This window comes from Populus nigra, chromosome 6, assembly GCF_951802175.1.
Source record: "Populus nigra chromosome 6, ddPopNigr1.1, whole genome shotgun sequence".
NCBI classification, from domain to species: Eukaryota; Viridiplantae; Streptophyta; class Magnoliopsida; order Malpighiales; family Salicaceae; genus Populus; species Populus nigra.
The window spans coordinates 11,241,710-11,261,383 of record NC_084857.1 but is presented as its reverse complement, the minus strand read 5'-3'; the positions used below and the strand labels follow the sequence as shown (position 1 = coordinate 11,261,383).

Sequence of the window (19,674 nt, the reverse complement as noted above, 5' to 3'; positions counted from 1 at the left end):
ACCAAACACGCTGTAACACTAAGATAAAACACAAAAAAAAACCCACTAATTTTGCTTATCATTCTTTGTTTTGGATGCCGATAAGCTAAAATAATAGATAAAATTCATTTCATCTCATAAATATGTTATTCTTATATATTCTTGAAAAAAATAATAAATTAAAAGGAGAAGATCTAGTTATTGGCTTACTTCAACAGAAAAGATTAAAGATTTGAACTTAAACATGGTAACATTTTTAATTTGAGTGCATATAAAAAAATATATACTTATATATATTTTTTTGACTCTCTTATACAAGTTTTGTAATTACATGAGATGTTTATAGCTTGCCATCCCACAATATTTTACTATTTTATATTGTTTTTTGTTTGGAAGTATGAGAAATATTATTTTTTAAAGTAATTTTTTAAATATATTAAAATATATATTTTTTAAATTCATCCTTTATATTGATATATTAAAACAACTTAAAATAAAAAATAATAATTTTTAACTAAAAAGTTTTCAAAACTTCCGTACCTGTACCGGAGTGTCGAACATCACAATTCTAAACCCAAGAAAACATTTCGAACGAAGGACATTTACCTGCAACTAGTACAGGCGTGTGGGCCCTTATATACTCGGCTTCAAAGTTCGCAAATCGTGTAACTGTTTCTTTTTTACTTTTTAAAAACATTTTTAAAAAATTTAATTTTTTGTTATTTTTTCTCAATTTAAAATTAATATTCCCAAATAACCATTAGAGATTTGAACCCTGAGTCAGCATCATCTGTTTCTCCCTATCCCTTATAAATACCCCCCCTTCCTCCTCTGAAGTCGCTGTGGTTTCATCTCTCTTCGACCCCCCAGCCTAATTCAGTTCTATCTCTCTCCCTCGTCACTTAGCCATGGATTATTGCAGCAAATCTTCTTGCAATCCAAGCTCTCCTTTTGATTGCCTCCTTTTTGGTACTTTTTTCTCCCTATCTTGCTATAGTTCTTCATTCTATTCTGTCCAAGACTCCAAGCTCTCTGATCACATTGTTTTGAATTGTAATTTTTTTAAAACAGATTTGGATGACACTTTGTATTCCTCTAAGCTTGGAATAGCTGAAGCCCTGAGAAAAAATATTGATGGTACATGCCATTTTCCAATTAATCACATTATCAAAATTAAAATAAAAAATTGATTGATTTTTTTTAAGCACCGATTGGTATGATCTTTCCTTCTCTGTATGTAGAATTTCTTGTTGAGAAATGTGGATTTCCAGAGAACAAAGCTCCCAGTCACCGAGTTGAGCTCTTCAAGTCCTACGGCAGCTCTCTCGCTGGCTTGCGAGTAATTACTTTAACAAAGACATAATATAATTCAATTTTTTTTCTGCCTTGTTTAATTATTAATGGCTTAAATTTATATTTCAGGCGCTAGGCTATGACATTGATGCTGATGATTATCACAGGTTAGCAAAACCCTAACTCAAATTGTTTAATATCAGATAGACTCTGTTCCCATTTCAGGACAAGAAAAACCTGGAATCAGTTTCTTAACTATATATATTTACTTATCAACAGTTTCGTGCACGGAAGATTGCCTTATGATTTGATCAAGCCAGATTCTCAATTACGTAACCTCTTGCGTAGCATCACTCAGAGGAAAATTGTAAGCCTCGATAAGAAAACACAAAACAGAGCCACCAATTTAACTACTATTCGTGAATAATAATAAAAAAAAACCCTTGTATTCTTGTTCATGCATCCATGCCAATTAATTAATTGTTTAATGTTTTTTACGGCAGATCTTCACCAATTCAGATAGAAATCACGCGATCATGGCCCTAAAACGGTTAGGAATAGAAGACTGTTTCGATCAGATCATATGTTTTGAGACGATGAATCCAAACCTGTCTAAATCGACTAGTCCTGATGAGTTCCCTGTTCTTCTTAAGCCTTCAGTAGATGCCATGAAAGTTGCTCTTCGTGTTGCAGATGTTGATCCTCGCCGTACGGTAAGCAACCCTCTCTCAAGGGTTTTTTTGCTTGATCAGTTTTCTCCCTCCATAAGTTTTTGTTTGGTGCTTAAGAAAATCCTGAAACGCGTTTCTGCTGTGTTGTGTTGCAGCTGTTTTTGGATGACAACGTGCGCAATGTGGCAGCAGGGAAAGCTTTGGGGCTCCGCACTGCTCTGGTAAATTTACTATTCAATCCCCTTGTAACTGAATCAACGAAAAATTCCACCTACTCCTGTTAAATCCAACTTGTCTTTGGCTACTGAAATTTAAAATAAAAAATCCGCCTACCCCTTCAAAATTTTTATCATGCAAAAAAAAAAAATGTAAATCTTGAACCATTATAAAACCTGATTTGGGGTTGATTTGAGGTAAAATTTGAGTTATTGATCTAGAATTAAAAAAGATAAATCAAAACTGTTGTTTTAACAAAAAGAAATTCAAATGTTAGGGAGTTTCAACCTGAATTTTTTAATTGAATTAAACTGTTTGAGCCGGAGTTAACCGGTGTCAAATCCTGCCAAGCGAATCCGAGTTTTATAAAACGAGGAAAATGTTCCTCGGCCCGGAAGCTCAAGACCCTTGACTCTGTGGGGTCAACACGTCTCCAAAAAATCCAGTGATTAACCGTGTTTCGCGGCTTGCTATTTCTTTCATTCGCGGAAGGGCAAAGGCAGTAACGCTGATGCTTAATATTTGGCCTGACACATTTAAAAATCTAAAAAAAGCTGCAATTGAAAAACGAGGAAAGCAATATTAGAGCTGTGACGGGGAAGTAATTGGCTGTCCTTTTGTGATTGCTGAATGTACATTTAAAAATGTTTGGAGTCTAACACCAGTGCTGTGGTACTGTCCTGATGTAATTATTAAGGTTGGAAAAACGGTGAGGAGCAAAGAGGCGGATTATGTATTGGAGCATATCCACAACCTAGCTCAGGTGATTCCAGAAATCTGGGTAGGAGGAACGGAAAGCGGTGATCAAAGGATCAGCCAGCCCGGGAGTGAAATGGACGCCATGCTCGCAGCCACAACCGTCGGAGCCTAAATAAGACAACCAATCAAGACCTCTTTTTCAAGGACTGGGTTGGCGATCCTTACATGTCAAATCTATCTTTCATGTGCTGTGCATATGTGTTGTTAATTAATGTATCATATGCGTGTAAAGGGTTCTTCTGTGTAATTTTCATCCATCCCACTGGTTATCTCATTGTCATCTTTCTAAGCTAAATTAATTGTTTGTGAATTATGGTGTCAATTAAGCTGGCTTAGCTGATAGAATAATTTAAAGTCACTTCAAAACAATCCCGACAATGCATTCCACTCATTGTACGCAGGACAAACAAAAACAAATAACAGAGAATTACCGTCCAATCCAACCCATTGAATTAAAAAAGAAAAAATAATTGCCCAGTTCCTCGAGAAGCTTCTAGCAACGATTGAGCCCTTAGATGGCATTGTGTTTGTTCTGTGACGTCGTTCCATCAATCATGTTTTTGGTATACATGTCACCCGAGAGGGTATCAGACAGCGATATCTACCATCTTATTAGCTTGATAATCATGAGGGGGTCATCAGTGTGGTTAGAGACGTCAGGATTTAAAATAAAATGTGATCCACGTGGAAGCTCGTACCCATCCTCCAAATCATGGTGGTGGCTGTCTCTTTCGTTCTTTTAGATAATCTCAATCACGCATGAATTTTTAAAGATCCTGTAGTGCTATCGTTGTTGTTTAGTGGTGTTGGCGATAAGGACTGAGACTGAATGGCATGGCATTATTGGGAGCTCACACTTGGTACGAACTCTGCTTATTTATTATTTAATTTGCTTCCAGAGATGTCGATGCAATCTGTAATGGATGCCTGGAACTCAAGCTGTTATTTTTCAAGTTTCGAACACTTAAATCTCTATCATGCTGTAATGAATCTTTACACCGTGTACTTACGGAAATGTTGGATACTGTTAGGGATAATAGTTTAATCCAAGTTCAATGACTATGATTTAAACCGATTCAAATGGATAAGTTCTTTATATATATATATATATAAGAGAAAAGGGGGATTTGCATTTTAAGGGCTTTTATTTCTCAAGGATATAGATCCAAGTTGTTTACTGGACCCGCAGTTTGCTCCCCAGAAGCAGGCCTTCTGTGTGAGATCCATAACGGGAATCACAAACTCTAAATCAAACCGGAGAATCATTCAGGCCATCCACTTTTGCCCAAGATTAGGCCTTCTGCCATAATTAACGACTTCGCTACATGTTATGGACGCGCACAGATTCGCAGTAGCAACAGCAAACAGATGCCTTCGATATTGTGTGTGTCGTGTGGAAAATATAGGATTTAATATATATATATATATATATATATATATATATATATATATATATATATATATATATTGGATATATTCCTGATAAGGTGACGGTACATGGGTGATGATGAAACCAGAATTAAGATGACAGTGGCTAGCTGCAGTGGTGTATTTAATTAAAGTAGTCGCTATTAATTAAAGATAATGTATTGGCAACTCTCTATAAAATATTTTGTTTCTCAAATACATAAAAACGATCTCATTTTCTTATTGATTGTAACTTTTTTATTTAATATATTTTTTTATTTAATATAGTATGATCAAACCAACGTTTCCCATCAAAATTAATAATTTTTAGAAATTAATAAAGGCAACATATATATCGGTTAGTAAAAGGCTATCATAGCAAATAGGTGGGGGTACGTATATATAGTAAGGGATGACAAATTGATCACAACTACATTAGAGCAAAACGTTGTAAACAGTACTGGCGAAGTCAGGAAATTTTGTTCGGGGTGATCAAATTATGTTTAAATGGTTATAATTCTAAAAGATAATATTTATGTGCATTCGTAATCTTATATATATAGACCATACTTGTTCGTATTAATTAAAATTAAAATTAAAATGATATCAATTTATTCAAATAAAAAGAAAAGAAAATAGTACGTGTAATTAAAAAATAAATTTGTGTGGTCATATTTGACTATGTAATAAAATAAAAAAGCAACAAAAAACAAAATACATATAGGATCTTGATGAAATTGACATGGATTCGTGCGTGTGTTTGCTTGGTAATTGAGACCAAAGATTCAATTGAGAAATTGATAGGGATGTAAGATTTAACAAAAAAAAATTAACTTCGTTGGTAATGAATTTATAATTAAATTTAGTAAATTTTTTTAAAAAATTATTTTTAACCTTTTAAAATCAGAAAGGGGGATTTGTCTGGTTTGTTAAAAGGAGAAAGAAATCCGATTTTTTTTTTTACGTGGACAAGTCTCTTTTTTTTTTTCCTTTTAATTTGAATAAATTGTTATTATTGTTTTTTTTTTTAATTTATATGACTTGTCAGATATAGCCTACATAAGAAAGCAAAATGGATAGTTGTTGGGTTTTAAAATTAAAATCACTCGATTGATAAATTTTAGAAAGTACAAACATTTCAACGCAATCTTTTGCCATATCTTCAATTACACTACCATCAAATGCTGTCCTAAGATTTTCACACTAGTTCTAGACAAAGACTAACCAATTGAAAGGCTGCTTAGACCTAATAAGAAATATCCATGTCAACAAGATGGTTAAAAAAAATTCAATCATTTTGTTTTTTTTTTTTTTTTGGGAAAAGAGAGGTTAGAACTCTGGGTTTCCAATTTAATAAAGTTGAATTGTAAGCCAGGGACTAACATAGAATCTTTCGTGTTCGTAATATATATATATATAAACAACTTCAGTATAACCCAGCAAATTTAGATCCTTCACATTCGGGGTCTGATTGATGCAATCAACTCAACTCAACTCAACTATGAATCTTAATCCTCCCAGAATGAGATTCTTGGATGACAAAATATATATGGAATTTTTCTACTGGGTCCTGCGTATTCTTAAGTTGTTTGCCGGAATATGCGACCATGCACTGATATAGTACATGTTTTTAAATGTTTTTTTTTTCAATTACGGTAAATCATCTGGCAGGGTATACTCTGACGACGCTATCATCATATGGGAGAAGTCTGGCACAAAAAACACTAGAGCATGTAATCCTATGTTCATATGAAATGATGTAGCCAGATATATAACCATCTGAAAAGGAGAAGAGAGATGTGCACCCACAAGACAGGTTTTGCTTCTCTTAAGAGTTTCCTGAAGAAGAGATACAATTACAGCAAACAACCGTAGAGTATTCACGTAATCACAAATACATGATGTTACCAGATCACAAATCATACACTTGCTTGCCTGTGAACTTGACCTCAATTGGGCTAACGTTCTTTCCGATTGACCTGAAATTTTGGCCCACGCCTTGGCGCCCTGGGTTCACCTTCTCAGGGTAGACACCATCCTTAGGATGCAAGTACTGCACCTCTCCATTGGGGAACACCCTGTAAAACTGGTACTTGATCTTGTACTTGGACCTTAGCCTAGTCCCGAGAGCCAAGCACTGCTCCTTCCTGGCCAGCTTGAGCAAGTTAGGGCCTTCCCTCATGATGGCAGCACCCCCAGTAGGCATTTCAAATATCTGTTCCTTGGGGGAGTCCCATGTAATCACATAAAACTCCTCCACCTGGGCTTTCCTCAACAGCCCACCAGTGCTTCCACCAAAAATTGGTGATGGGGTACTCGGGTCCAACTCTGGTGGAGTAAAGCCCACCGGAGCCTCTTTGACAGCTGTTTCCTCTGCAGCAGCAACCTTCATGGTTCTTTGTGGCTTAACATTAGATATTGGTAAAAAAGATGCCTGTTTCCATGGAACAATAGCCTGGTTGCTTGATTTTAGGGTGGAGAGGGTTGGAGGAGTAAAGAGAGAGGCTTGAGCTGCCATGACCACGAGGAATTGGAGATTCGAGGGTGTTGGGTGATATGGGTCTGTAGGAGGGTGCTGGTTCAATAAGACGGAGGGGAAAAGATTATTGATGGAGGTGTTTGTGGGATTTGATATGGGTGGTGTGTGTGAGTTTGGATAAGGCGATATGGTGAGACCAATTAATTTCTTGACCTTTGATACGTGGTCTCACCAGCTTCTTGCGCTCGCGCACGGATTTGGATAAGACGGATACGGCACAGACCAATTAAAATCCCTGGATCTGATACGTGGGGGTCACCAACATCCCTCTTCTCCGTTCCCTTCTATTAGCGTATCTGTTTCCTGGTGATAATTGTTTATGCTGCGAAGACATACCACGCCGATGTGTGTGTGTGTACTGTGTAGTATTTATTTTCTTCTTTCGGGGTAAGATTATATATGCATTACGATCCACAACAACTGTCAAATGTTGGCAGATTCGTGTAAAATATGTATTTTAAGATTACATCTTCGTATGCTGCCAAAAAAAAAATGTTTATATGATTAAAAGAAAAGGAAAAAAAAAGGTCATAGACGACCCAAAACAAAAATTGCAAAGGAAAAAAGAATAGACCGGAGAGAGTGATGAATAGAAAATCCAAAGGCTCGAAAAAAAAACATGGGCCTTAAAATCAAAATGCACAATAAAAGAAATGGACCCAAAGGCCCGTTAACATTAGATTAGGGAGGCAAAACTCCCCGCTTTGTCTTGGTGTGCACATTCTGCTTCGTGGAGAAATCTTCAATGCTCAATACTCGACACCTGTCACATGCGTCCAGTGGGAGAGGAGACACCTTGAATCTGGTGTCGTGAGAGAGAGCGAGCATCGTTCGTTTCCTATTAATTCTGCCAAAGCATGCAATGTGGTCCAGTTCAATTCAAGAATGCCGAACTGGCTCTCTTTTATATATATAACCAGCGGAAGAATTATATATGAAGATTTTTTTAATGCATAAAATTTAATCCATATATGTAATAAAACAAATCGACAACTATGTATATAAATAAATAAATAAAAAGTTATTAAATATTTATAAAAATAAAATTTTAATAATTAAAAAACAAATATATATCGAAATATTTAATCTTGAAAGATAAAACACTCATATTTGCTAAATTTATTTATTAAAATAATTTTTTATTTAAATAAGTAATAATAAAAATAAAAATACAAATTAAATTGATCGAATAAAAAAATATATAAAAATATATATTTTAAAAATATTATCTAAAAATAATTTTATTTTATTTTCAGAAGAAAAAAATAATAATAATTTATAGATGGATGCATTACTAGAAAGGCACACCACACATTTCCTGCTATTTGTAGATATGCTTGCAGATACACTTTACCTTCGACCCAAATAATCAACGAAAGAAAAACCTGAACGCAAAAAATATTATCTGACCGCCTTTTTACTTGGCCATCACACCATTTTTAAAACCTACTATCTACTGGCTGCCTAAAAAAATACTAGTTTGATCCAATGAATTAGATTGACACACTGTTAGGAATGCCCTTGCCGGTGAGTCCACCCTCTCTGGAGTAATCTGTGGTGTTAGGAAAGAGTAAAGTGTAAGGAACTTGTACAGGCCCAACTCTGTTTTTCCATCTCTTGTCATTGTTCATATCCATGATTTTGTTTTCAATTTCTACCAGCTTCCTTCCAAATCTCTCAAATGCTGCCAGCAGTTCACTATCTGAAGTCCACTCGGGAGTATCTCTCTGTCCAAGGTAAACCTCATCAGTCGAATGTCTTGATAAAATCTCAATCAGTGATACACCGAGTAGGGTTTGTAGCTGGGCTGTGATTGTTTTCAGGAAGGCTACATCTGGATTTTTCGCAAGCTCATCGTACTCAGGGGTCCCTGGCTCAGGCATGAATCGACGGCTTATGGTGGGGCGGTTAGGGAGGTAGCCAGCATATGGATATTGCCCAAAATTGACAGCTGCATGGAGGGCCGAGGCTATCCATATGATAACGGTGCATGTTTGTGTGACATCAGGTAGTGTCTGCATCTCAGGCCACCATGGTTCATCCTTCTTGTCACCATGGCCGACATTACGGATCTCTGTCCACCATGATTGGAGTTCACTATCACCTTGAATCAAATCATCTGTGGGGTAGTAGAAAGCACAATATTCCTTGACCCATGTTTCAATTGCTGACCAGATTTGTAGCCCATCAACAGCATAGGGATAATCTTCTATCAGAAGTCTGAGGCCATGTGGCTGGCTTGAATCTTGAACTGCCACTCCTCTTGATGATAGCGAAGTTGGATAGATTTTAGTTTGGCTTCCGATAGAAAGTAAAGATAAGAGGGTATTTTTATGGTTTAAGGTTCGGTGCTTTACCTTTTGATGAGATCTGCAGGGAGTGCCTGCTCAGTGAAAACCCAGTTCTTGTAAACAAAAGAAGACATTTCCATTGCATATTTAGCTGGGAAAACAGTTTTCTCCAGTACTCCATCAGCATTGATGAGGATCTGCCTAGCCAAGGCATTTATATTCATCGTGTCACGAAAATGAGGATGCAAAAGCTTGTTGATGGGGTGAATAACACTCAATTGTCTGTTTGTGGCAATCACAAATGGCTCTATTACAGCATGAGTGTTCAGCCTGCAAACATGAGCAGAATCAGTCCGGTGAATTCTTAATTAGAACAAGCTTCAAGTTATGCCATTATGAAAGCCCTTTTGATTTGGAATCATACCAGTGGCTAACAAGCTGGTGGTATCCAGAATCATTTACAGCAGCATAAGCTTTGGCCAGTTGCCATACTGAGCCTTCAACACCATGTTCTGCTGGGGTGAAAACCTTGCTGACAGCACCATGATGGTCCCCTTGTGGATGTGGTAGACTCAACTCAATTGCCAATGGCTTCAATGTCCCGTCATCTTGAAGCAACAGGATTGTTCTAGAGGCATAAGTCTTTGTGCTGGTTGAGTTTATTCGCCTCAGGTATGGTATCAATGCATCATGATGATCCAATATATACAGCCTGTTGCTTTTGAGTGCCTAAATCAAAAAAATTGAAACATCCATTTTTCAGGTAGACAGACAACCTTGAGTGTTCCTTGATTCTAATGTTGAATACATGGTATAGACAAGGACGTGAAAGAAATGAATCATGATTAGTACTTGATCTACGGTTAGGCCATTCATGTTCTCTTCTATTAACTCTTTTCTTATTGAGCTGTTCTGATTTCCATATGCTTTAGGGTCTAGCTTGCTGGCTGGAGGAAACTCCTGCAGGTATATTTTACTAATTTATCAAGCTTTAAAGATCATAAAAAAATAATCATCAGGTAGTCTAATGCAAGTTGTGTTTTACTTGGAGGCGACTAATGATAACTGGGTTGACTCCAGCAAGCATTTCCCGTGCAAACTCTTCATCTGTCCTCCAAGCAGACTTGTCCGCTGAAACCATACCATGAAAACCTCAAATTTCCAAGTACTTTATATACAAAGTGAAATTCTAATTACTGCAAGGTAACTGGGAGAAAAAAGTTTTCATTAGTGCACCTTTGATAACATCAGGCTTTGGGAATTTGAGGAACCGCTCTCCATCATTACGAACAAGTTCCCTGAGCATCTCCCAGGGGATGTGATCCCTTATTTTATGGAGAGTGGGTTTATTTGGTAGCTTAATTCCCCCTTCATAAAGGTTTAGTACATCTTCAAAGGTGTCAAATTCGTTGATAGTTTTGTCACATAAAGATTTGATCTCCGGGAGCAATATCTGAACCAGGGATTTCAGAGCATAGGCAAGAAAATCTGAAAACTTCAAATGCCCAAACCGTTCATCTCTTGGAACATAGATGTCCAGACTTAAAAGCGGCAATCTTTTTTCAGTATGGGGGTCTGTTAAAATGGTAAAACTAAATTGCTGATTGTGAATTGACAAAAATGTATGCATCCACCATTCTTACAAAAGTTACTCAGCGAACAGATACTCTCTATGTGCTATACTTGCATGCTCTATCCTACTAGAGATTCTGAGACCCCAGGTAGAGTCGCTAGATATAAATGTATGTCAAAAGTGATTTAAGTTTAGGTTTCTAACCAGTTTTTGTTTTTCTCCGACCCGTTCTTCCTCTTCGGGGATATGGATGCTCTTCCGTTCCTCCAAGAATAGGGCGTGCATATTCTTCACCCTTGTCTGGATTCCCCAAATCGTTGTAGTAATCATAGTCATAGACTCTATCCCACTCCTTCAGCTCACCTTTTCCATGTCCGCGGAGATTTAAAAGCTCTTCTTCTCTATATAACCGCAATGGCTCAGGTGTTTGACATGGAAGATATGCCTGATGCAAAATCCGTCAACATGTTCATGAATCCACCTTTTTATCCAAAACCTGCCTTAATACATTCGCAAAAATTTCGGCACTAGGAGTAGGCCTGATACACAGATCATGAAGGAAGAAAAGGTACAAAAAGGAAGTGGTAGTGAAAGCAACAACAAAGAAAACAATTTAACACCATTATGAAGATAGTCATGATCGAAAGAAAAACTCAGAGTCAGGGAAAGTGCAGTTCTAGCTGGAAAATAAACAATGGTTTGTGATTTTGCCTGCAAAAAGAGGGAATAAAATATCGAGGTTCTAAACAATTGAGGTTAAAAAGGCAACAATCATGATAAAAGGCACTAACTATACGGCCCAGATTGACATAAAGCATACATCCTGGCTCTAGACTATTCACAAAAGTAGCACAATAAAACATAATTTTCGGCACACAATCTCCTATTTATTGGATTATTCCAAAATCTAATTACCTTATTAGAGAAAAACACACGATTATACTTGTAACGATGCGACGGATAAACCCAAGAATTGCAGATGAAAAGCACCCGACCATGGCCAGGAACATCTTCTAGAGTGACTGTCTTGAGATAAAGCTGGCTGTGGTGATGGTTTTTAATGATGATAGCCCCAGGAAGGCCCATGTTTTCATCCCATTCAAAAGTAATTGTGAATATAGTCTCTCCAGCTGTTAATGGTGTTCTTGTGGTAACCCATTTCTCTACGTCTGCTACTTTTCCAAGCTTCCCTCGCAAGCTATCTGCTAAACACCACAAAATTCCCAGTTTTGGCCTAATCAAACTTGATTTTGATTCTGTTATTGCAAACTTTCTTGGCAAGATTAAACAAGAAAGAATATTCAAAGCTAAGTTCAACAATTATAATTTCTTAATCTCGCATGTAACTAGTAAATCCTTAGCGATCACTTTCTCAGAATAAACAAACAAATAAATCCTCAGCTACAAAAAAAAACACAAATCAATTGTTCCCCGAAGACCTGAATTTGGAGTGAAACTACTAGAAAATTCTCCATCGTGTGTTTTTTCCTCTCGGTTGTCTGGCAACAGAGAGAAGTGAACAGTGGCTGGAGGATGACGGTGAAATTATTTGCTGTTTGGTTAAAAAAAAAGTCATTTTATCTTTATTCAAGAAGCTTCACTACATTATTCTCTTTCCCTCAAATCTTTTGGGCAATAGTGCCATTCAAGAAACTTAAGCGAGGCAGAGGGAGGGAGCAGGCTAACCTGGGTCTTGATGAACAGCACTAACAAGCTGCATAGACACGCCTTTGCCCAACAGCTCATGAACCCGATCAAGAAACGAAGCTTTTATATCATGGAAGTCCAAAACGTTCTTTTTCATCAACACCACTGTGCCTTTGATCTTCCTTCTCCCTTCCACCTCATTGCCTTTGGCCTTGGTCTTAGGCAGCGTATAGAACATTTCCATTACTTTGTGAAACATCTCTGAGACAGGGCAGAACCCCATTTGGAAAGCTCAACAAGAAGAGTAACCAAGAAGAGTAAGGTGATGTAAAGAGGGGTGGCACCTAGAGGCCAAGTTTATGGGATATATAGCCAGATTGGCTTCTGTACGGTGTGTTTGTTGCGATATACAGTGGTTTTTTTCTTGGATTTCTTGAAGTCTTGGTCTTCCCCGAAAGAGGAAGGGTCTTAAAATACAATCGATGTTGACAACTAATAGGGGGGTCCCGAAGGAATTTAAGTATTTATCTCTTTATTAATCCAAAATTAAGGAACCAGATTATAACATTAGAACCCTTTTTTTTAATGCCCACACATTCACGTGTACGCATTACTTTAATATTTATGAATGTGGATAACCATCTCAATCCATACATGATGCATATTTAAAGATTGTTAGCTTATGAGAGTTGATGCTTTCATGCCAGCCTTGTTGGATTAAGTTAAAACTAAGTTTCTGGCAGAGTAGTTGTTGCCTAGATTTAAATGACTCTCCTGACCACTCTTGCTGGACAATTACTGTGGAGAAAGTATATGATTATAATTCACCAATGTTAGGTCAGTATATAAGTTAATTAAGGTTAGCCAAATCCAGTATAAACATATGCTAATGAGGTTTATGCTTTAGTGGGTGTGCTCTTTCTTTGTATAAAAAAGATGTTCAGACTCGAGATATGCTGAGAGGGAGGGATTATTGTTAGCTGAGGTACAAGTCCTTAGCAGTTTATCGGGTTAATGCTTTACCACTTTGTTTGCAATTACTTGAGCTTTAGATTGCATAGTGCAAAATGGTTCTCTTGCATCATTCAAACGCATTTCAGAATTGAATTTAAGATCGATAGGTCGGAAGCTTCAGTTTTAATTAATTGTTGATGTCCCTTGCTATTGTGAGTTCTAAATATGTATAATTGATAGCTAGCTAGAACAATGGTTTTGTGACTTGAATTAAATTTGGTAGTGATCAAGAGGAACAAGCTAGCCTAACTGAAGATCTCAGCTGTGAATTTGGCGAATCAACGGCCTCATATTTGGGTTTTGATTATACTTTAAGTGTAAATTACTTGCCTTTCTAAGGTATCAAGAAGTCAAGAAAAGAACTGCTACAGCCTCACGTGGCAAACATAAGCCATCCGATACACAGTAGATCATGCAAACTTGGACAGGAGCCCGTCAATGAGCCCCCGATTGTTTGCAAGGAATCGGCACGAGATTTCCCCTCATGTGCAGGATATGACTAACCGTGCAAGAAAAACCCCTGCTCAGTGCAACTAGTTAATAATATTTAGCCAGCCATCTGAGCTGGGTTTAGACGTCTTGTCCATGCTCTCCTTCAACTTCGTTTTCATTAGTCATGGCGAAGAACAACGCGATGGAGATGAAGTTTCGTAAGAAGTAATAATAGCAATTGACAGTCCTCTCTTCTCCAGAATAGAAAACAAAAATGTGCATGCACACCATTTGGTTTTCTTGAAAAGAACAAGAAATCCGGTGAATCGATGTGACATAGGATACTCTCCTCTCCTGATCTCATTTTTCCCTTGGAGAATGGATTGCACTACTTGTGCATTAGCCACCGATCGACAGCGTGACAGCGGAGGCTAAAAGCCAGAAACACTTGGTGGTTGTTATGGTTGCTGGGGCTACCCATTATGAATTGGATGGTCAATTATGGCATTTTCTTGATTGTGAAGTAATAAGAACTGAGATTTCTAAAGATCTGGAGCAGTTATTGTTAACTTTGGAGGAACATGTAAGGAAAAAAAATTTTGAATTGGGGTTGAAGTTAAACAGGTGAGGTTGATTGATTAATGAGCTGAAATAAACGAGTTTTTCTACCAGGATTACATAGCTAGTCCAGAAAAAAAATATATAAAAAAAAAATTCAATGATGCCATTTGGGTTTTCTTTTCTCGGTATAATCCACCGTTGCATCATTTCATAATTATTTTCAGGTTCATTTATTTTTACGGTTAAAAACTATTTTTATAAGAATTTAATTATTTTTGTATTTTTTTATTGTTTTAATTTTTAATATTAAAAATAAAATTTAAAAATAAAAAATATTATTTTAATATTTTTAAATAAAAATTACTTTAAAAAATTACAAATACCTTTTCATATTCTGAACTCTTACAGATACTCCTAATCTTTCGCTAATTTTTTTCTGTCTTCAATTTTTCAAGGATGTAAAAAAAGACCGAGGGGTTCAATTCAATAATGCAAGTAGCAAATTTCCTGACATAAAATTTATAGCATTTGAATTAATGATCTCTGGAAAATAAATTCAGGGTTAATTAATTAAGTTACTCCCTTTAAAATTAGAAAAATATTAAGGGGCCTATTAAAGATTCAGCAGTGTAATATCATCAATTATTAGGAGGGATGCTTAAAGCAATTTGTCGATTTTTATAAACACCTGGTAACTTTTTGGGATGATAGTTATAGTTAATAAATAGCAAAAAATTGATTTTATTTTTATTTTTATTTTTAGTTTCATAAAAGACAGGTTAGAACTCAAATTTTATTAGCTGGAAAAAAGATAGTAATATCAGTACTTGAGACATAGTTTATTGACCTCGAAATGGATATCTGTCCATCCATGCTTGCTCTGTGGTAAAATTATCTATTCAAAGTCTACCGATCATTAACCGAGATACATAAAAGTAAAATTTTGTACAAAAATATAAATATTTATTGTAATATAAAAATAATTAAATGATCTCTTGATTAGTCTTAACCATTCTTAATTTAGTAGTATTCTGTTTTAAAAAATGCATTCTTTCCTCATTCTTTACATTTACTTTTCTTTTTCTTTCTCTGTTTCTCGCAGGAGAAAAAAAAATAGAAAGGGATATAAAATTGATGAAAATACTAAATTAAAAACATTAAGATTGATTACATAGTTTCTAAAATGATTGATTATTTTTATTAATTAACTCATGGGAAAAATAATACAACTGCAGACGGGATAAAAAAACTAAATAAATGTGGAATTAGTCAAATCCGCTACCCTGTACAGGGCTTTTAAACAAGTTACTAAATTGGTATTCTGCATTTTATTGCTGGATGAGTCGGGTTTTTTTATAAAATAAAAAATAATATTTTGCTAACTTTTTTTTAAAAAAAAAATTTCGTAACTCGAGTTATAAATTCTACTCTTCCAATAAAATAGTTTCATTGAATTATATGATATAAAACACAATTACATTAAATGGATTCAATTTTAAAATAAAGAGTGATAATAATAATAAAAAAAAGGACGCATGTCAAAAAAGAAATAAAACTACAGAGTTGAATTCCGAGATAACTTAATGTTAAACGACAAAAATTAAAAAAAAAACAAAATAAAGCTCCTCAAGTCAATATAAGCTGGTGTGGCAAACTTCCAACCCTGAGTACCGGATAACTTCATAGAAAAAAAATTTAAAAAAATATATTAACAATAATTAATCCCTAACAATCCAAGTGTTAACGAGTAAAATTAAAAAAAAAACAATTAACAAAAAGAACAAAAAACAAAACACTTGTAATTTCGAGTAAGGCTGTCAAACCTTGCAAACCAAATCATGCAAATGAGACAACTTAATGGAAGGGGAAACTGAAAAAATGGCGAAACTTGATTTGTTTTAAAAAAAACCCAACTTTTGAAGAAACAAACTTGAGAAGGATATAAAAAAGACCCTAGAAAAATACAACTCGTTGCCCTATTCATGAGATTAGGGTAGCTTAATTGAAATAAAATCACAAAGTTCATTTTTTAAAATAAAAAAATGATTCCAACTAGTGTTAATTTTTTAAATTCATGACTCGAGTCACTAAACTAGAATCATCCCATCTGGAAAACCACACGAAGCTTAATTCCCAACAAATTAAATATTAAATGATGAAATTAGAAGAAAAAAAATTAATTACACAAAAGGCTCCTAAGCAAAAAAACAATAATTAAAAGAGTAAGGAAAAAAATTAAAATAAAAAATAGATGAGAGGACAACCTATAATTCTGAATTGAAGAAAAATTTGAAAAGGAAAATCAAATTCACAAAAAAATTGAAGGAGGACTAGATTTTAAAAAAATAACAAATCATAATTTTGGAGTCAATAATGAAATCAAAAACATATAAAATTTTGATAAAAGAGCCAATAATAAAAAAAAAATATAAGAACAAAAATTAAAATATTAGTGAATAACAGGATAACTTTGGAATTTTGAATGGCCAATAGATAACTTTGGAATCTTGAGTGACCAGCGAAAATGAGAGAGAAATGAAAAAAAAAAAAAAAACATGTCTTTAGCAGCACAAAAACAACAACATGCTCTGCCACGTGCAAAAGGAGATGTTTTGATGCTTTAAACTTCATTGCAAAAGCTATTGTTTGGATGTCTTACGCAATGTTTGAAGATCGTGAGCGTCTCCACACGTTAGTGTGTGCAATTTTGATTTTCAAATTATATTTTATATCTATTAAAAAAATTATTTATTAATCAACTTGATAATAACTAAAAAAATCATGATAGAAATATAAAAAGATTCTTTGAAACCAGTTAAATAAGTTTTGTTTTAAAGATAATTTAATTATTTCACTATACTTATAAAATGTAAAAATATATACTTAGACTTGATTAATTTGATAATAACTAATAAAATTAAAAAGATATATGAAAGGACAACCTATAAATCTAAATTAAAAAGAAAAATTAAATTCACAAAAAGATCGAAGAAAAAAATAAAAAAATAAGGACCAGATAAAAAAAAACAAATCATAATTATGGATTCAAGAATAAAATCGAAAACAAATCAAATTTTGACAAAAGAATCAAAAGTAAAAACTAGAAATAAAAAAACAAGGATAAAAGTTGAAATATTAGTAAATAATCAGAAAACTTTTAAAATTTTGAATGGCCTGCAAGAATGAAAGAGAATGACAAAGAAAAGAGAGAAAAAAAAAAGAACATGTTCCTAGCAACACTTCGACACATAAACAACAAGATGCTCTGCCCCATGCAAGATGTTTTGTTGTTTTCAACATTGTTGTAGAAGTTATTTTTGGGATATCGCACGTGCTGTTTGAAGACCGTGAGTGCCTTCCACCCGCTAGTATATGAAATTTTAATTTTTAAAATATATTTTATATTTATTAAAAAATTATTTATTAATCAATTTGATAATAACTAAAAAAATCAGGATGAAAATATAAAAAGATTCTTTAAAACTAGTTAAATAAGTTTTGTTTTAAAGATAATTTAATCATTTCACTATACTTATAAAATGTAAAAAGATATACTTATACCCGATTAATTTGACAATAACTCTTATAACTTATTAAAATATCATATTTTCATCAAAATTTTTTAGAATAGTAAACTGGTTATTACACCTCTCTTTTCCCCTTACTCACGTGATATGTTTTCACCTCAGGTTTTCCTAATATTCTTGCTGGCTCAGCTGTTTATTGGAATTTGGCAATATAAAATAAGATCAGATTTAGTATGATCACATGATAACACCTTATTAAGTAATTTTTATTTACCAGAAGACTCGTTTGGTTTCAGGATGCACGATTCTCGACAACGCTACCTCCTTTCTGTGTGCTAGGCAATTACTGGCTTTCCAATCAAAGAGGAGTAATTTCTCGGTTTTCTGTTTCCTGTGCTGATCTACCTACAACGTAACTTCTTTTTTTTTTTTTTAATTAATATGGATGTTCGAGCCAGCTTGCGCGTACCTCGACTAATCTCACGGGCCTTAAAGTTAACGATCATATAAGCCTTCAGTGGCCATCATATGAGCAACCACAGGGCTCGAACCTGAGACCATAAAAAAAATAAACCCCTTGATCTTAAACTCTTACCAGTAGACCACTACCTAGATAGTTCCTACAGCAGAACTTTATTAATACATGCAGCTTCGTATATTATAAATCGTCATAGTTTTAACTTTGATTTATGGAGTATCTATCCCATCCTTGTTAAAAGAAAAACTTCAATTAAGTCCCTTTTCGGTTATTTCAAGTCAATTTTCATACATTGAAATCAAACCCGTCTCAAAATTATAGCTAGCTCTCATCTTGCAATCAAATATTTTTTTTTCCTTTTTTATGTGACCTGAAATCAGTTTCACGTATCAAACTAAATTTACTTCATCAATAGATTTCCCATATAAATTTTACGAGTTCAAATCCTTTTTATATGACATTAAAAATATTTTATTATAAAAAAGAGTTAAGGTAGCTTATCACTTTCGGTAGCGTTTGTGAATATGATTGAAATTGCATTTCTTAAAAAAATTATTTTTTAAAATATTTTTAAATCATTTTGATATGCATTCAGTAACAATAAAAATTTACGAGTTCAAATCCTTTTATATGAGATTAAAAATAATTTTATTATAAAAAAGAGCTAAAGTAGCTTATCATTTTCGGAAGCATTTATGAATGCAGTTGAAATTGTATTTTTTTAAAAAAATACTTTTTAAAATATTTTTAGAGCGTTTTGATGTGCTGATATCAAAAATAATTTTTTTAAAAATAAAAAATATATTATTTTAATTTATTTTCAAATAAAAATATTTTTTAAAAAAATTATTTTTTATTATAATAATTAGTGTGTAGCAGTGATACACTCGCATGCCTTGCCAACTACACAAGGTTTTGAATGCTTGTAGCTAAAGAAATATTAAAGTTGCGCAAGCTAATTATGGTTATTGGTTGGCTAATGTTGAAATCAATATGGTTTCGTGTGCTTTTGGGGCCAGGCATTAATGGCTCTTAAAACTCGATTAGGACAGTTCATTTTTTCATTAAAACAAAGGGACAGGTAAAAAAATACTTACAGGAAAAAAAAAAAAAAAAAAAAGGAGAGAGAATGGTTTGGACGGGTTTGGTTCCATCTCCCTATCATGTGCTGGTGTGCGATGGTTGTCGTAGAAATTTAAAGCTCCATGTCTGTAAGGAAGTCTCTTTTATTCTATGTACACAACATAACTAGTCTGAACTTTCTAAAAGATAATTTTTTATCTTGAT

The 19,674-nt window shown here is 34.3% G+C and overlaps 3 protein-coding genes and 1 long non-coding RNA gene across 6 annotated transcripts; 2 read left to right on the top strand and 2 right to left on the bottom strand.

The window, feature by feature from the left end:
• Positions 1-806: 806 nt before the first annotated feature.
• Positions 807-3,228, top strand: LOC133696152 (uncharacterized protein C24B11.05-like). Of its 2 annotated transcripts, XM_062118217.1 has the most exons (8): positions 807-948; positions 1,051-1,116; positions 1,221-1,318; positions 1,402-1,439; positions 1,552-1,639; positions 1,776-1,985; positions 2,099-2,164; positions 2,857-3,228. In XM_062118217.1, the coding sequence occupies exons 1-8, from the start codon at positions 888-890 to the stop codon at positions 3,028-3,030; spliced, it is 801 nt and encodes a 266-aa protein (XP_061974201.1). In that variant the 5' UTR covers positions 807-887; the 3' UTR covers positions 3,031-3,228. The 2 variants fall into 2 exon arrangements, with proteins under 2 accessions (XP_061974201.1, XP_061974202.1); XM_062118218.1 differs by lacking the exon at positions 1,051-1,116.
• Positions 3,229-6,069: 2,841 nt separating this feature from the next.
• On the bottom strand, positions 6,070-6,991 carry LOC133697972 (photosystem I reaction center subunit II, chloroplastic-like). The gene has a single exon (XM_062120817.1). The coding sequence runs from the start codon at positions 6,841-6,843 to the stop codon at positions 6,238-6,240; it is 606 nt and encodes a 201-aa protein (XP_061976801.1). The 5' UTR covers positions 6,844-6,991; the 3' UTR covers positions 6,070-6,237.
• Positions 6,992-8,130: 1,139 nt separating this feature from the next.
• Positions 8,131-12,831, bottom strand: LOC133697971 (probable linoleate 9S-lipoxygenase 5). 2 transcript variants are annotated; one of them, XM_062120815.1, is made up of 9 exons: positions 12,415-12,831; positions 11,644-11,933; positions 10,933-11,173; positions 10,392-10,730; positions 10,201-10,286; positions 10,008-10,115; positions 9,580-9,884; positions 9,222-9,485; positions 8,131-9,126 (listed from the first exon to the last, which is right to left on the bottom strand). In XM_062120815.1, the coding sequence occupies exons 1-9, from the start codon at positions 12,656-12,658 to the stop codon at positions 8,358-8,360; spliced, it is 2,646 nt and encodes an 881-aa protein (XP_061976799.1). In that variant the 5' UTR covers positions 12,659-12,831; the 3' UTR covers positions 8,131-8,357. The 2 variants fall into 2 exon arrangements, with proteins under 2 accessions (XP_061976799.1, XP_061976800.1); XM_062120816.1 differs by having other exon boundaries at positions 11,644-11,930.
• On the top strand, positions 8,301-10,254 carry LOC133697973 (uncharacterized). The gene is made up of 3 exons (XR_009842968.1): positions 8,301-8,441; positions 8,526-9,827; positions 9,919-10,254. It is a non-coding gene; the product is annotated as an uncharacterized LOC133697973 (long non-coding RNA).
• Positions 12,832-19,674: the final 6,843 nt, after the last annotated feature.

Bases quoted from the DNA above. Each gene is read 5' to 3' on its own strand.
- LOC133697971 (XM_062120815.1), bottom strand. From the start codon at position 12,658: ATGGGGTTCTGCCCTGTCTCAGAGATGTTTCACAAAGTAATGGAAATG. The intron at 10,287-10,391 runs GTGCACTAATGA...GTATGGTTTCAG, and splicing joins AAAGCCTGATGTTATCAAAG to CGGACAAGTCTGCTTGGAGG. The intron at 9,127-9,221 runs GTAAAGCACCGA...GCTATCATCAAG, and splicing joins CCTGCAGATCTCATCAAAAG to AGGAGTGGCAGTTCAAGATT.
- LOC133696152 (XM_062118217.1), top strand. From the start codon at position 888: ATGGATTATTGCAGCAAATCTTCTTGCAATCCAAGCTCTCCTTTTGAT. The intron at 1,117-1,220 runs GTACATGCCATT...CTCTGTATGTAG, and splicing joins CCTGAGAAAAAATATTGATG to AATTTCTTGTTGAGAAATGT. The intron at 1,319-1,401 runs GTAATTACTTTA...TTTATATTTCAG, and splicing joins GCTCTCTCGCTGGCTTGCGA to GCGCTAGGCTATGACATTGA.
- LOC133697972 (XM_062120817.1), bottom strand. From the start codon at position 6,843: ATGGCAGCTCAAGCCTCTCTCTTTACTCCTCCAACCCTCTCCACCCTA.